This window comes from Hyposmocoma kahamanoa, unplaced genomic scaffold, assembly GCF_003589595.1.
Source record: "Hyposmocoma kahamanoa isolate Upper Pololo Valley unplaced genomic scaffold, ASM358959v1 138, whole genome shotgun sequence".
Lineage (NCBI taxonomy): Eukaryota > Metazoa > Arthropoda > Insecta > Lepidoptera > Cosmopterigidae > Hyposmocoma > Hyposmocoma kahamanoa.
The window spans coordinates 2,086,754-2,101,584 of record NW_020653492.1 but is presented as its reverse complement, the minus strand read 5'-3'; the positions used below and the strand labels follow the sequence as shown (position 1 = coordinate 2,101,584).

Here is a 14,831-nt window from a genome sequence, read left to right as displayed (position 1 = left end):
ATTTAAAATGTATAATTCTTGTGAAATTTGAAGATTACGAGCAGCGCATGTCCTTGTATGAAGGTGGAACCTGAAAAGCAGCATGTAGTGCTCCATCCTTTTCATATTAACTTGACCTGTTAACTGTTAACCTGTTTTTTGTAAATATGCTTATGAATAAATGTTTTACTATTATTACTATTATTATTAATTTTCCTAGCAGGATTACTTGTAATAGTCACAGTTTTGAGAGGTTAAAATTCAAAAATGTGTAGTTATCTCGTAACTTTGGTATAATCTTCGAGTATTAACCAGAATTAGTCGCAAAATAATCCATCCCCGGCAACTTATCAGACAAATAGGCCTTATATCACTTTCAAATATCAACTCTCGTTTGCACCAAAACCACAAATTGGAAAGCTGACATAGTACAGCGCCAACAACTGACCTGTATGTACGTCTCAATATATACCAAAAATATTTATTGTAATCAAGATAATATCTCTAACTATGAGGGGCTGTTCTATTCGGTGGTGTGGGAAAAACAGCAAAACATCGAATTACAAAACAAACGGAATAACATGTCATCGGTAATTAAATATTAAGTAAGTAATTTATCAATTTTCGTCCATTATAGCAAAGCTCAAGTTGAACTGGTTGATTTGAAGTGAAACAATGGCAACACCCGTCAATTGTTTCGAATTCGGGTTGGCCAATCGGAGCGCAGTTGTCACCGTAATGATTTGGTAGAATAGTTTTCAAACAAATGAAATGACATTTTGTCTCTATTTTTGGTTATATACTCGATGGATGTAATAAAGTCACATTTGGTCAGTGCCGGCTTTACCTGTGACGACAGGGACTTAAGGGGCGACAAGTGCCTCTCGCGACGCCTCCTAAGAGCTTGCGTCACTAGTGGAGCAAACGAAGTTAACGGGCTATTGCATCCCAACATCATTTCTCTTTAGACCAGGAGTCCTAAGATACAGGACTTTCCTAGTTTAGGCTCCGGTCTTTCACAACGCTTTATATACATGGTGGAAATTTGAGACGGGGCAGCAAGGCTAGCTACCTTAATCGTTGTAGTTACAGGAAAACGGTTCTAGAAGACTATCCCTGAATTTTGAAGATATTTTGATTGGCATTCACAGATTTTCAAAAAATGGTACCGTCAACAAGATAAAAGGCAATTTACACAAAACTTTTTTTATGGGATTTTTCATCAGAGGAAACTGGTGGTACGGAGAAACCATCTTCCCTGTTGAAATTAATTTTTTTTTTAAATTTCAACGGTCTCTCGCAGCATCCTGGGTAGATAACAGGCATGTCAAACGTCATTGAATAAACAAGAAACAAATTATGTAGGTATAAGTGAAAGTTTGTAACTCTCCTATTTAAACATAAAAAGTTATCGATTAATTCTGCGCTGTTAGCTGAAACTTTTTGTGACATTTTTTTCATAAAATTTGTCATGTACTCTGCCGTGATCAGTAAAAAAGGCCGTACTGTCACTATTTCTATCTTTTCGTAGGTGAATAAGGTGTGAAGTTACCGCAAGAGAAAAGAAGATAATTTTAACCAACTTCAAAAAAGGAGAAGATTATACATTCGGCTGTATGTATGTTTTATGTGTTTTCCGATTTCTCCATCAATTGTGGACCAATTTTGAAAATTCTTTTTATTGTTTCAAAGGGTGTACTCTCGAGATGGTCCCTGATGCCGACGAAGCTGTTCCGGGTTCGTTTCGGCTATCACAAATTACTCATTATTTTTCGCAAATAAGAGTCGACTTTTCACTTGACACAATGCATGTAATCAATAACTCACAGTCACCATGACAACCAGAAAATAATAATAATAACGCACACACTCAACATAGCCCCGCACTAGGGAAACCCTGTGTCGCGGATGCCATGGACACACACATAGACAACCACAAATTACACCCGAACTCACGAGAGAAATAAATGTAGGCCATACAAATATTTCTCCCGGCCCGGGAATCGAACCTGGGACCTCTTGTAGCAGGCATGGTAACCGTTCGGCCACGGAGGCAGTAAGTACAAAAAATATATAAAATGTACGAAGGAGTCCGTAACAGTCCCGTTATGGGACTTCTTGGTGACAATGGGACTCCCCATCACCAAGAAGTCAGAATCTGATCAGGGGATCCCATGGAAATAGAAAAAAGCCAGTAAGCAAACTTTTGAGGTCAGTGTTTTTTTTCCAATGAAAAAGTTACAATTATTAATTTAATTTCTTTAAACATTATTTTCTCCTAAGTCCCTCCTCCCTTTCAACTAACGGCGGCAGAATTACGTTCGTAGAATATTGAAAACCTTCTTGAAAAGTTATAATTTTGCAGATATGGCCTTATTACATGAAGAGTGCGATCTAAAGATATTTTATCGTGATCAGTTAAAAAACCATATATAAAGTACGTAAGCACATATAAGTAAAACAATTTCCAACTTCGAACTTTTCGGTTTGTGACTTTCCCGAAGGCGTTGGCGTCGCGTCGAATCAAATAAATTCTTGTTTTCTTAGTATTGTATTCGTTTATTTCGTGAAAAGTTCGGAGAGATCTTATTGTAGCGAGGGATTGTTAACTAAAGAAGATATTATGTAGGTGTCACAGTATAAGATTGATATTTTCCTTGAAAGAAGCCGTGTTCATTTTCTACTTGATTATTTCTGCGCTGTTCATTCAATTTGTTTAATTTTTGGTCATCATACAGTTTAAAATCAGGACTCTATAATTTAAAGGAGAACAACAATCTTATAGTTAGTTACAGGGCTAGTTTTAATCAACCCTAAACCTCGTTTCTATTGGGTACTTTCATCATTAAGAGCGATTGCACACGACGAATTTTAATAGCGCGTCTGCAGCGATTCACGCGCGACCTACAGACCGAACCCGCCAACCCGGCGACGCAGCTTGGTGTCGGCGGTTTTTATCTAATCTAATCCTATGTTATGATCCCGCCCGGGTAGGTTTCGGTCCGTGGTCCCCTTTGCAGCGATAGAGTCACTATACAAACGTGATACACGTTTTTAATTATTCAACATAAACGAACTGCTTATAAATCGCTAGAGTCCCGACGTAATTTTTTTCACGCTAAAAGTCGTAGTTTTTTTAAGTTTAAAGCCAATTTTTTTGTGAACCGTACTTTTATGTTGGATTAATTAAAAATATCCCTGTATTTACGTGTTTGGCTGAGTATAAGAGAGACATACTTGGAAGCTTAGTGGGCGCGGGTTCAGCGAGTGAGGCTCGGCTTGCGACCTCCGTCGGCTCCGCGCGCACTGTACAGAAACAACAACGTTACTGTTTAGTGATTTTTGAAAAAAAAACCATGAAAAAACATAGCGCGCTAATTTTTTTTCTATTAATATAAATATATTCAATTAATAAATGGATGGAACAGTGGATAACTGGTGCTTCTTGACTCTCATTTACTTTCGTGCACATCGCGGGATGTGCGTTCCAAAGTCTGACCGCAACAACAGTGAGAGAGTGAATAAAAACCGGAATTGAAGGATGGAAAACACAACCTATTTTTAATATTACTTGATAATTTTACTATTTTTTATTATTTCTAATCATGTTTTTAGTTATAATATAATAGCCCAAATAGGCCGATTAACGAATACTAACATTCGTTACAACTCTAAATGGAGAGTCAATTTACTTAGCTTTACCACTATTGGCTAAAATATTATATTATCTTGATTATTTTCATCCATCTCACTCGGCTTATACTAAATGATTTGTCAAGATTACCCTCAATTAGGATCAAGGTGCGTATTTGTCAGGATTACATATAATTTGTGGCTGTTTACCAACATCAGTTTAAATTTATGCCTCAACGTTCAAAGGATTTTCTTAAGGTTACTGACAAATGTTCCTTGTATATTGTTTTTAACCCGCGACTCAAAAAGAGGGAAATTATAAGTCTGCGGCGTCGTATCTCACCCACCCGCAAGCATGTTTGATTCACAGTATCGAAAGTCGCAACATCGATGGTCTTTGTAACGAAAAGCATTGGTCGTTGCGGCGACAGTACTTCTCCTTTCACAAACAATATGCTGTATTGTGAATTTGTTCATTTTGGAGGCGTTTTTATTGTGTATTTGTGTAATTGATATACTGTACGTAGTATACCATTGATCGATGTATGATCGATATAATGTACAGTACCTACCACAGATGTAGCGAACTTCCGATGTAGCGTACCATCGATATAGCGCACTTTTTTTTTATGTTACCAAATGATGGGACGAACAAGTCGTGCGCCTGGCCGTAAGCGACACGCCTATCCATAACAGTTGCAGCGCTTTAAATCGCAAAGGTCTTATGGGCACTACCACTGCGCCCGTCATCCTGACACATATGTAGGTTGACAAGTCCCATATGCCTGTAATTTTATCAGCATCCTGACCCTTCTAAATCGGAACGCTGTAATGCTCACATTACTGCTTGGCGGCACTTTTGGCGGCAGATTAAATAGAATAATTCTTATATGTTTGATATTTAAAGATCATCCATCAGCTTTCTGCGCGTTCAGGTAATAGTCAGGTAATAAATTCGGTACTCGGTTACTCGGTAAAACTTGTACTCGACGCATCTCTAATCATCATTAACACATTTATACGTCCCACTGCTGGGCACGGGTCTCCTTTAAGACGAGTTGGGGACTTCACACGTTTTCCGAGGGTTGTAAACCTTCAATGTGCAGGTTTCAACACGATGTTTTATTTCACCGAAAAGCTCATGATAAATTTCAAATTAAATTGGGGATGACTACAGCTAATTGGATTTCATTCACTTTCCGTTAGCCCATTTCAAATAGATGGTATTCCACAAAGTTTTGAGTTTGGTTTTTTTATTTTTTTTTTATTTATTTTTACCTCTTACAACTATCATTACAGGTATAACCTAATACGATAGTGTAGTTACTAACAAAATATTTACGTACATGTTAACTATAACAAACTTCCATTGATATTCTACAATATACGGCCTGTGCGAATTCATTCAGAGTACAATCGAACAAATCAATGTCGTGTGATACCGCGTTGAGGGCACGCAGCGCCCGCATATGGGGCGCGTTGTGCAGCAGATTGGTGCGCGCGCGCTGCACCCACATCAGCGGCGGCCGCCGGCGTCGCCCTACGTACCCGTCAGGTACATACAGCTGAACTGTGTTTAGAACACATGGGTTGTGTATCTTACCACGCAGTACTTTCAATAAGTAAGTGGCGAGAGGTACTTCTATTCTTACTTCCAGTCTATAATAGCCTAACATGCCGAGTACAAATACGGTAGGATATAACAGTGGATAACCTGGGTACTCACCATACTGTTTTAAATATAGGTACCTAACGAACTTGTTCTGGATGCGTTCTATCATTAATTTGTATTTGGCTTCGTGTGGCGACCAAATTACAGCGTTGCATTCGAGATGACTTTTTACTATGGCCTCGTATAATGCTCTCAGAGCGCTTATATTCGTGAATTTATTTGCCAGACGTAACACCAATCCCAGATTACGATATGCTTTTTTACACACTTCCAATAAAAATATTATTAATATGAGTTAGAATATAATGAAATTGAATTCTGTTTCTAATTTTGAATAGCTAGTCTGACTAATTTACCGACAGTAATTATTTATTATTAATTATTTGATTATTTTCTGAGTGTTCGATCTTTGTATTAATAATTGTAACAAACTAGTGGAGTAATTTTACAAAAATTAATTGAATATCATATTCAATAAAACTTTAAAATACAGTGAATAGCGACATCTCTTGCCAAGCCTGGTAGCTGTAAAGATATCTAACTGGGTGGTAAAACTTTCACAGGTTTCTCATAGATCGAGAGAAGTCGTTGGAAAATCAAATACAAGGACACGACAACAAGCACATAGAAAGATTCGTGAGGTCCGCTGGTGGTGTGGTGTCTGGCCCGGTATGCTAGAAGACGTCGGTTCGAATCCAGCCGGATCAAAAGAATTTTTTCTGAGTCTTCGATCTTTGCATTAGTAATTGTAAAGTTATAGACTTTTCAATTATTTTTTTAAAGCCATAAATATAATACCATTCACTATACCTGTAACAGGTAACTTATCGTATTTAATATGTTTTATTACTCTTCGAATCCATCACTTCGTTATTGAGTGCGCATTATACTGCCCTGATAAGCCGAAAAGCGCTATCTCAATCGGAGTAAGTTTTGAGAAAATCGACTTTTTGTACATACATATATTTTCGCTCCTTCAAAAATAAATCTTTTTGAAAATGTTAAAACTTATTTACACGTATTTTTGACTGATAAATTTATTGACATACCTAAATAATCCATAAATTGTACCATTATACCTATTTTGTGAGATACCGCTATTTTGATTATAAAGAAAGGTTTCAAAAATTGAGATATAAAAACACTTCGTGGTTTTTTAAATGTTTCCAGTTAGATAGCGCTATTTCTATTATACCATTAGATGCGAAATTATTATAGCTATTGAATGGTATAAAAAAACTAAAATCTCAGAGATAGCGCCTTTCGGCTTAGCAGGCCAGTATAGTTCTCGCAATAATCAATCAATTCTGACAAGCAATCCTGGGATACATACTGGTTTCTTTAATTTGCCCATATAATAAACCTATTACACGCCACACTGCTGGGCTCGATTCTTTTTTAAAGACAAGATTAATGATATAATTTTAGAGTTATATAAAATGTATTTGCGTCTAATGCACTTTGGTGGCATGGGTTACTGTTTGCATTCGCTCGTCATATGATTCTGATACAAAACCAACGATGTTTGACTTTTTACGATCTATAGTGTTTAAGTCAAAGTCAAAGATTATTTATTCCATAGGTAAAATAAATTTACACTTGAAATCGTCACATTTAAGCTACTGCTCGTTCACTACGCTGACCTCCCTGAGAAGATCAAGCTCAGTCAGGGCCATTTCAGCAGAAACTATTTGCAATATGGACCAATATAATATTTTGTTTTTAACCGACTTCAAAAAAGGAGAAGTATGTATGTATGTATGTTACGCGATAACTCATTTGTGAACCAATTTTGATGATTCTTTTTTTGTTGCGAAGAGGGTACCTCAATATTGGTCCCATTAATATTTGACGTCCACCTCTAAGAGTGACAAACTAGGGGATGAATCCAGTTTCGCGCACGTTCCGGTAACCACAGTATATACATATATCTATATATACTCGTATGTCTGTGCCGGTAACCGATTTCAATAAAATTTAGCATACATTTAGATGTAATTTTGAGGCATTTTGAGGTCGATTTTTTATATAACATCAAGTGACGTGACGACCATTGTTCGCCCAGACACCTTGGTAAGCTACACGCCTGCCCATAACAGTTACAGTGCCACTCAGAGCTTTAAATTGCAAAGATTTGAGGGGCACTACGACTGCGTCCGTCATTCTGAGACATAAGTTGACAAGTGCCATGTGCCTGTAATTTCACCAAAGTTAATAAAAACTTTCTCTATTGTGGGCTTACGGTTGAAAATAGTTTGACTAGGTCAGCCATTTCGTAATAAACAGTTGAAGGAGTAGGAAAGTCTGAAACTATTTTATAATTAAAGACCTGCATCGTGTCTCACAAATTAATTCACATAACTCGGAGCTTCAGAGGCTCCGACTTCATAACTCAAGAATTCGAAATAGCGAAACAAACTTTCCTGCCCGTCCGAGTTTAAAAGTTGTAGAAAATTCTCGTGTAAAATTTACGAAATTGAATTACCGATGTATTAATTATGGTAGACGACGGTTTTAACAGTGTCACGCTGTACTGTGATAGGCAGAAGAGTTTTAATGGATTACAATTAATATTTATTCCACCTTATTATTCGATTTTGTATAGACTATGAATAAATTTCCGGTTTGCTGGTGAAATCACATGGAACTTGTCAATTTATGTCTCAGGGTGACGGGCACAGTGGCAATGCCCCTCAGATCTTTGCGATTTAAAGTTCTGAGTAGCACTGCAACTGTTATGGACAGGCGTGTCGCTTATCACCAGGCCCACAACTTGTTCGACCCATCAGTTAGTATTATAAAAAAAATTAACATGTACAATACTTTTTCTACGAGAAAATTGAAATAATGAAACACAACCAAAATTTAACAAACAATCATCGACAACAAATTCAAACGAAAATCAAACAAAGCTACAAAACTAAAGAACCAAAGAGATAGAATAGAAATGTCCGTGATTGATCAAGTACCGCATATATATGGTAAATGGTTACGCTTTTGTACCTGTTAAGAACTTTTTAAATATTATTCAATAAAATTACAAAACTAATACTTTTGTTACATAAAAATGAAACCAACATCTAAAGTTTGTGGAATTACATCTATTTACCGAGTTTTATTGAAAACGGTTAACGGAAAGTGGTTGTAATCCAATAAACCTAATTTATTCCCTAATTTGCCACCCTTAAAAGTGGAATATTCTCTTCAAATTTAAACCAATACTCAGCTAACTCTATCCAACTAAAAAAAGAATCATCCACATCGGTTCACAAATGCCGGAGTTATCACGTAACATGCACACAAAAAGAACACAATTTTTTTGAAGACTTTAATAAAAAGGTCTATGCAACTTGGGGAAGCGAAATGGATGTGCCTGGAAATTTGCAAGTGGAACGTTCTGTCTAAAAGTTCCTAATGAGTCTTCTGCCGTTGTTAGATTGACGTGATTGCACAAATGCAGTCAGTCGTAACTACAGGTCCTGTAAAGAACCCGAAATAATATAAAAATAATAATGAGGGATCTTAAAGTCGAGTACCGTGTTTAGGCCAAGAGGTTTAGCTGTGTGGCCTAAGTACGAGATTTTAAGACCTAATTATATAATGATTGCGCACTAAACTTTTTCTACGAGTAAATAAAATAATGAAACACAACCAATATTTAATACATATTTTGTTAACAATCCATGACAACAAACTTTTTAGTAGCATTAGAGCTCCTCGTGTAAGAGTTTTTATAGTACTGCCGCCTTATCTATTTCTGCCGCCAAGCAGTATTGTCAGCATTACTGTGTTCCAGTTTTGAAGGGTAAGGGTGCTGGTGAAATTACAGGCACATGGAACTTGTCAACTTATGTCTCAGGGTGATGGGCGCAGTGGTGCAGTGGCAGTAGTACTCTCACATCTTTGCAATTTAAAGCTCTGAGTGGCACTGTAACTGTTATGGAAAGGCGTGTTCGTCCCGTCACTTGACGTTATAAAAAAATCATACGAAAGTCAAACAAATAAATAAATAATAATAAATAAATAAATAGGGAAACCCTGTGTCAAGGGTGCCATGGACACACACATAGACCACCACAAATTACACCCAAACTCACGAGAGAAATAATTGTAGGCCATACAACTATTTCTCCCGGCCCGGGAATCGAACCTGGGACCTCTGCGTGGCAGTCCGGCATGGTATCCGTTCGGCTACGGAGGTAGTTTATATATATATATATATATATATATAATAATAATAACGTTTATTTTCTCTTCCACAAAATACATATTAGAGCAAGGAACAGTTTACACGTTAGATTTTGGTAAGGATAATTTTGTGGGAGACTGATACCTAGACTAAGCAAAAAAATGCCTGTGCGTCAGGGCACCTCTCAGAAATGCAAGTTCTAAAAATGTACACAAGATATTTTTAACACTACTAGCACCGACGAGAAATATTGAAATGTCGCTTCACAATCCACAGATACGAACATAGTAATGAGTTGAATCTTGCAAATTACAGTCTCAAAAAGAATAAAAGCATTGTACCATTTACAGTCCTATGAAATTTAATTTCTAGGGTCTATCATCATTATATCACTGTAAACATTTTAAATATTAATAATAATAACAAATCTATTGGGACCGATCTATTATCACGGACAGGACTATTCTTGCGAATAAGCCTGATATTGTAATATTGGATCGATCGCAGTCGAGGGTATTTCTTGTGGACGTCACCATCCCGCATGACGAGGGTCTCGTGAACGCTGAAACCGAGAAACGCCGGAAGTATCTCGACCTGGCGCACGAAATCACCGACATGTGGGATGTGGCCTCCACTGAAATAATCCCAATTGTTTTGTCCGCAAATGGGTTAATTCCAGTCAGCCTTTCTAACAGCTTGAGGCGGTTGGATCTGTGGCGTGTCGCTTACAGCACAAATGCAGAAGGCGGTCCTGCTCGATACGGCACGTATTATTCGCGGATTCTTGGACCTGAGTCCCTGACCCCGGCCGACTGTTCGATAAAAAAAAAACACAAAAAATAAAATATCTAAACCTTACTAATAATATACTTCTCTCATTCTGTATAGAAACTTCATATTTAATTAAATTTTTATTGAATTGATATTCAATTATTTTTTGTGAAATTACTCCACTAGTTTGTTATAATTATTAAAACAAAGATCGAACACTCCAAAAAAAGTTCCTTCGATCCGGTCGGATTCGAACCGACGTCTTCTCGCATACCGTGACAGACGCTATACCAACTAAGCCACGGAAAGAACCAACGGACCTCACGAATTTTTCTATGTGCTTGCGTCGTGTCTTTGTATTTGGTTTTTCAACGACTTTTTAGTCGTAGCGCCATCTATGAGAAATCTATGAAAGGACTGGTAGCTGTAAAGGTAGTAACTGGGTGATAAATCTTTGTATTAGTGTTGTCTTTGTGTGAGTGTTCGATGTTTGTATTAATAATTATAACAAACTTAATATTTATTCAAAAATAATTTAGAGTAAGAAGTAACCTTCTTTTTTTTAACCGACTTCAATAAAAGGAGGAGCGGCCAATTCGACTGTTATATTTACGTATGTTACGTGTTAAATTTGTAAACCGATTTTGATGATTCCTTTTTTGTTGGAAAGAGAGTACCTCAGTATTGGTCTCATTTATATTTGAAGAAAATATTCCACCTCTAAGGGTGACAAACTAGGGGATGAATGACTTTTGAAGTCGGTTTTATCTAGTACTCTGTACTGAAATTATTATGACGCCAAATGACGGGAAGAACGCGTCATGCGCTTGGTAGTAAGCTACATGCCTGTCCATCACAGTTGCAGTACCACTCAGAGTATTAAATCGCAAAGATCTGAGGGGCATTGCCCCTGTGGCTGTAAATTCACCAAATTTCAAAACCGGAACTTCTTTGCGCTTGACGGCAGAAATAGATAAGGTGGCAGACCTTATCCGTTTCTTCCCTGGACGAACTTTTTCACAAGGTGACGGTGCTACTAAGTTATAGTTAATAGTTATTAGTCTGACATAATTTATTGCTTATTTTACCTGTCAGCACAAACTTATAACAGTGTAATAATGTAATTAAGTTTTATTGAATGTCAGAATGTTTCACCAGCATGATATTCAATTATTTTTTGTGGAATTACTCCACTAGTTTGTTATAATTATTAAACAAAGATAGAAAACTTAGGTAAACTCACTTTGATCCAGTTGGATTCGAACGAACGTCTTCCAGCAAACCGTGGCAAATGCTATGCCAACTAAGCCACGGATCGGATCAACGGCAAAAAACTACGTTTGTATTATTTATTTAATAATTAGTGTAATAATGCTTATCGATAAATATGGCATAGTTATGGGCATAGTAGACATTTGTGTTGATGACTTAATAGTAATTGACAACATAGAATAGAATAAAATAGAATATCATTTATTATCAAACACGTGAGAATTCATGGCAAGTTAAATAACCATATTATTATATAAGACAAATGGTGGATATATAAATAGTATGAATAACTCAATAATGCTTAATACATGGGGCCTACTATAAGTTTCCGGAATGAATAAGAAAAAAATATTATAAATAGTCACAAATGAATTTATTGTTTCTCAAAATATTCTCCGTTAGCGTTAATGTACTTTTTCATACGAATGAACCAATTTTGAAAACATTTATGTCACTCCTCCGTGACAATCTCTCAAACATATTTTTCACACTCTTCGACAGCCTCTTCAGGTGATGAAAATCGTTGACCGTGTAACTGGTTCTCAATTTTTAGAAATAAATAAAAGTCACAAGGTGCCAGGTCGGGATTGTACGCGGGATGGCTCATAAGGACAACGTTGTGCACCTTCAAAAATTCATTTGTCTGTCTGGCCGTGTGAGAACTGGCATTATCGTGGTACAAGATGATACGGCGTTTACGGTTATTTTTACGGAGCTTGTCAATAACTTCCGGCAAATAAATGGTCGTGTACCAATCACCATTCACGGTACAACGATTTTCCAAAGCAACAGTAGCCACGTGTCCAGTTTTATTAAAAAAGAAGCAATCATCCGCTTACTTTGCACGCGCGCCACTTTGGTTAGTCTCGGCTCATCTCGAAAGAACCATACGCTCGATTGCTGCTTTGTTTTGGTATCGTAACTATAAACTCATGTTTCGTCGCCTGTTACTATATCCCAAACCAAATTTGACGCCCCTTCGTTGAATCTAGTAAGCATGGCATTGCACCAAGTGACGCAATCCGTTTTTTGAGCCTCAGTCAAATTGTGTGGGATCAACCGAGAGCACAGCTTTTTCAGACCCAAATGTTCATGTAGTATCGATTGCATTTGACTCATGCCTATGCCTAAAGATACCTGAATCTCGTGGTATGTCACATGCCTGTCTGTTTTGATCATACGACACAAAGCATCGATGTTTTTGTTGTTCACAGCAGTGGACGGGCGACCATCACGAAATACGTCACTGAGATTCACACGACCGTGTTTGAATTCTGCTAACCTATATAAGTAGTCGTTTTGTACGGTGCTTCATCGCCAAAAGCAGTTTGAAGCCGAGGGAGGCTCCGGTGAGCTGTTAAATTACACTTAAAGTCGTATAAAATCATACTCCGAAAATTTTCACGAGTTAAATCCATGGTGATGTAGACAACCAATTTCTAAAATGACGCCACAATGTAAAAACAAGTGACAGTCAGATGAAACAAATTGTATTCTATAGCCAAAGAGTTCCACTTTCAAATGTTGTAATTACTTTTTAAATATTGTTTATGTAAGTGGCCAGGTCCGGAAACTTATAGTGCGCCCTATGTACTGTCCCTACATTGTGCAATTTGATTACTTAAAAATTACACTTGGAACTCTACTTTTACTAAAGCTTACACAAGCGCAAAGTATTCCCTGATAAAGAATATGGTACTATTTTACAGCCACGACAAAGGTCTAAGCCAGAACAACTTGTATAACAACAGTTAATAGCGAACGTTGTGCTTTGTGCGCGGTGGACACTTCCTTTGTGTTGCACAGGCTCAACTTTGTGTCCAACACGTTAGTGCGCTGCAACTTTCGAACTCCGCGCCGGTAGAGATGTCATTCCCACGTATCTATAGTAGTGTTGTAAAAAACTCTAGTCCCGAAGTTTACATTTGTTATCTCGACTCAATTTTGCATGGCTCGGTGACCTAAAACAATCACGAGCCCGAGTCGAGTCAAGCGCGTGTCATCGAAATACGGACTCGAGTCTAAAGAGAACTCGAGTCGAGTTTTCGAACTCAAGTTTTGTTTTGAACGGTAACCTATCACAAGCTCGAACGTTTGTTCGAATTTTCATTACACCGAAAGCAGAATTATAACGAAATCGTTGTTCTTTCAGGATATGTTGGATGTTTATCGCAAAGACACGATTAGGTCCGGTTAGGTTAGGCTCAGTTCGGTTTAAAAGAAACAACATTTTCCTCTCAAAATTACTTTTGAGGTTATGAAAATTCAGGCAAACGTTATTTCTGGAAAATGTCATTTCGTACTACTGAAAGGTAACCGTTTTGAACAAAACTTGAGTTCGAAAATTCTACTCGAAGCTGTTTCTACTGTACAAAGTCTCCAGTACGATTCACTTTTACTGAACAACTACTATTGCCCACGAAAATATAAGAAACAAATAGTCGATTTGGTAATTAAAAAAAGAAGATATTAATACTTAATTATACTACAGGTTTAACACTCCACATCACAACACCGCTCAGTAGGTACTTCCGAGACTCGAACACCAACGGCGAACTTGAATCTATTCGGAAACTCGATAGGCTGTTATGGAGTCTTTGTCTTTATGAGTCGAGTTTCGTGAATTGTACTCGAGTACTAAAATGTAGACTTCCAGACTCGAGTTTTTTACACCACTAACATAGACAGCTATATCGTAGTCGGCCTTCGTAGTTAGTGGCGGAATACGGAATTGAATTTGGAACGCAGTTTCGCTCCTTTGCTATATTGGAGCTGTCCAATATTATCACCGTGAGAGAGTATACGGTGGTTTTAGAATATAGTAGTTTAATAGCTCGGCTTTTCAAAACATGTGTTACTTCAAGTGACGTTTCGGCTAGACAAAATTTGGAAAATACTGGGTATTGCAACAGACCTGAACTTTAACGTGATTATAAGCAGTTCTAGGTTTCTTGCCGCGGTATGAGTTCTAATATTCCGGTAATCATAGTGAAAAACCACAAAAGTCGCAAAAGTTTTTAACGTTTTTCTTTGTACTTCGAAATTTTACAAGAGAACCGCTGCAATTAATAGGTACTTTACCGATGACTTTTTTTATATCAACTGAACTAAATAGAACACGTACACGTACGATATACATTTTAAAATGGTTTGAAAAAAATATATTCTGAAATAAAACCAGTGTCCCTGCCAATCGAACCAAGCAAAATGAACCGTATTAGTACGGGAAAAATTGGTTTCAAGCTGAGGCAGTATCGACTCCTAGGTAAGTGTCGCGTGCCAATACCGACCGATTTATTGACCTGCCAAAAAAAC

At 37.3% G+C, this 14,831-nt stretch overlaps 1 protein-coding gene across 1 annotated transcript in view; it reads right to left on the bottom strand.

Moving 5' to 3' along the window:
- Positions 1-14,831, bottom strand: part of LOC113240400 (CUB domain-containing protein 2) — a 275,798-nt gene that overhangs the window by 46,164 nt on the left and 214,803 nt on the right. Inside the window, exon 4 of the mRNA XM_026477689.1 lies at positions 3,217-3,285. Coding sequence (XP_026333474.1) covers positions 3,217-3,285 — 69 coding nt within the window. The remainder of the gene's footprint in view (positions 1-3,216; positions 3,286-14,831) is intronic.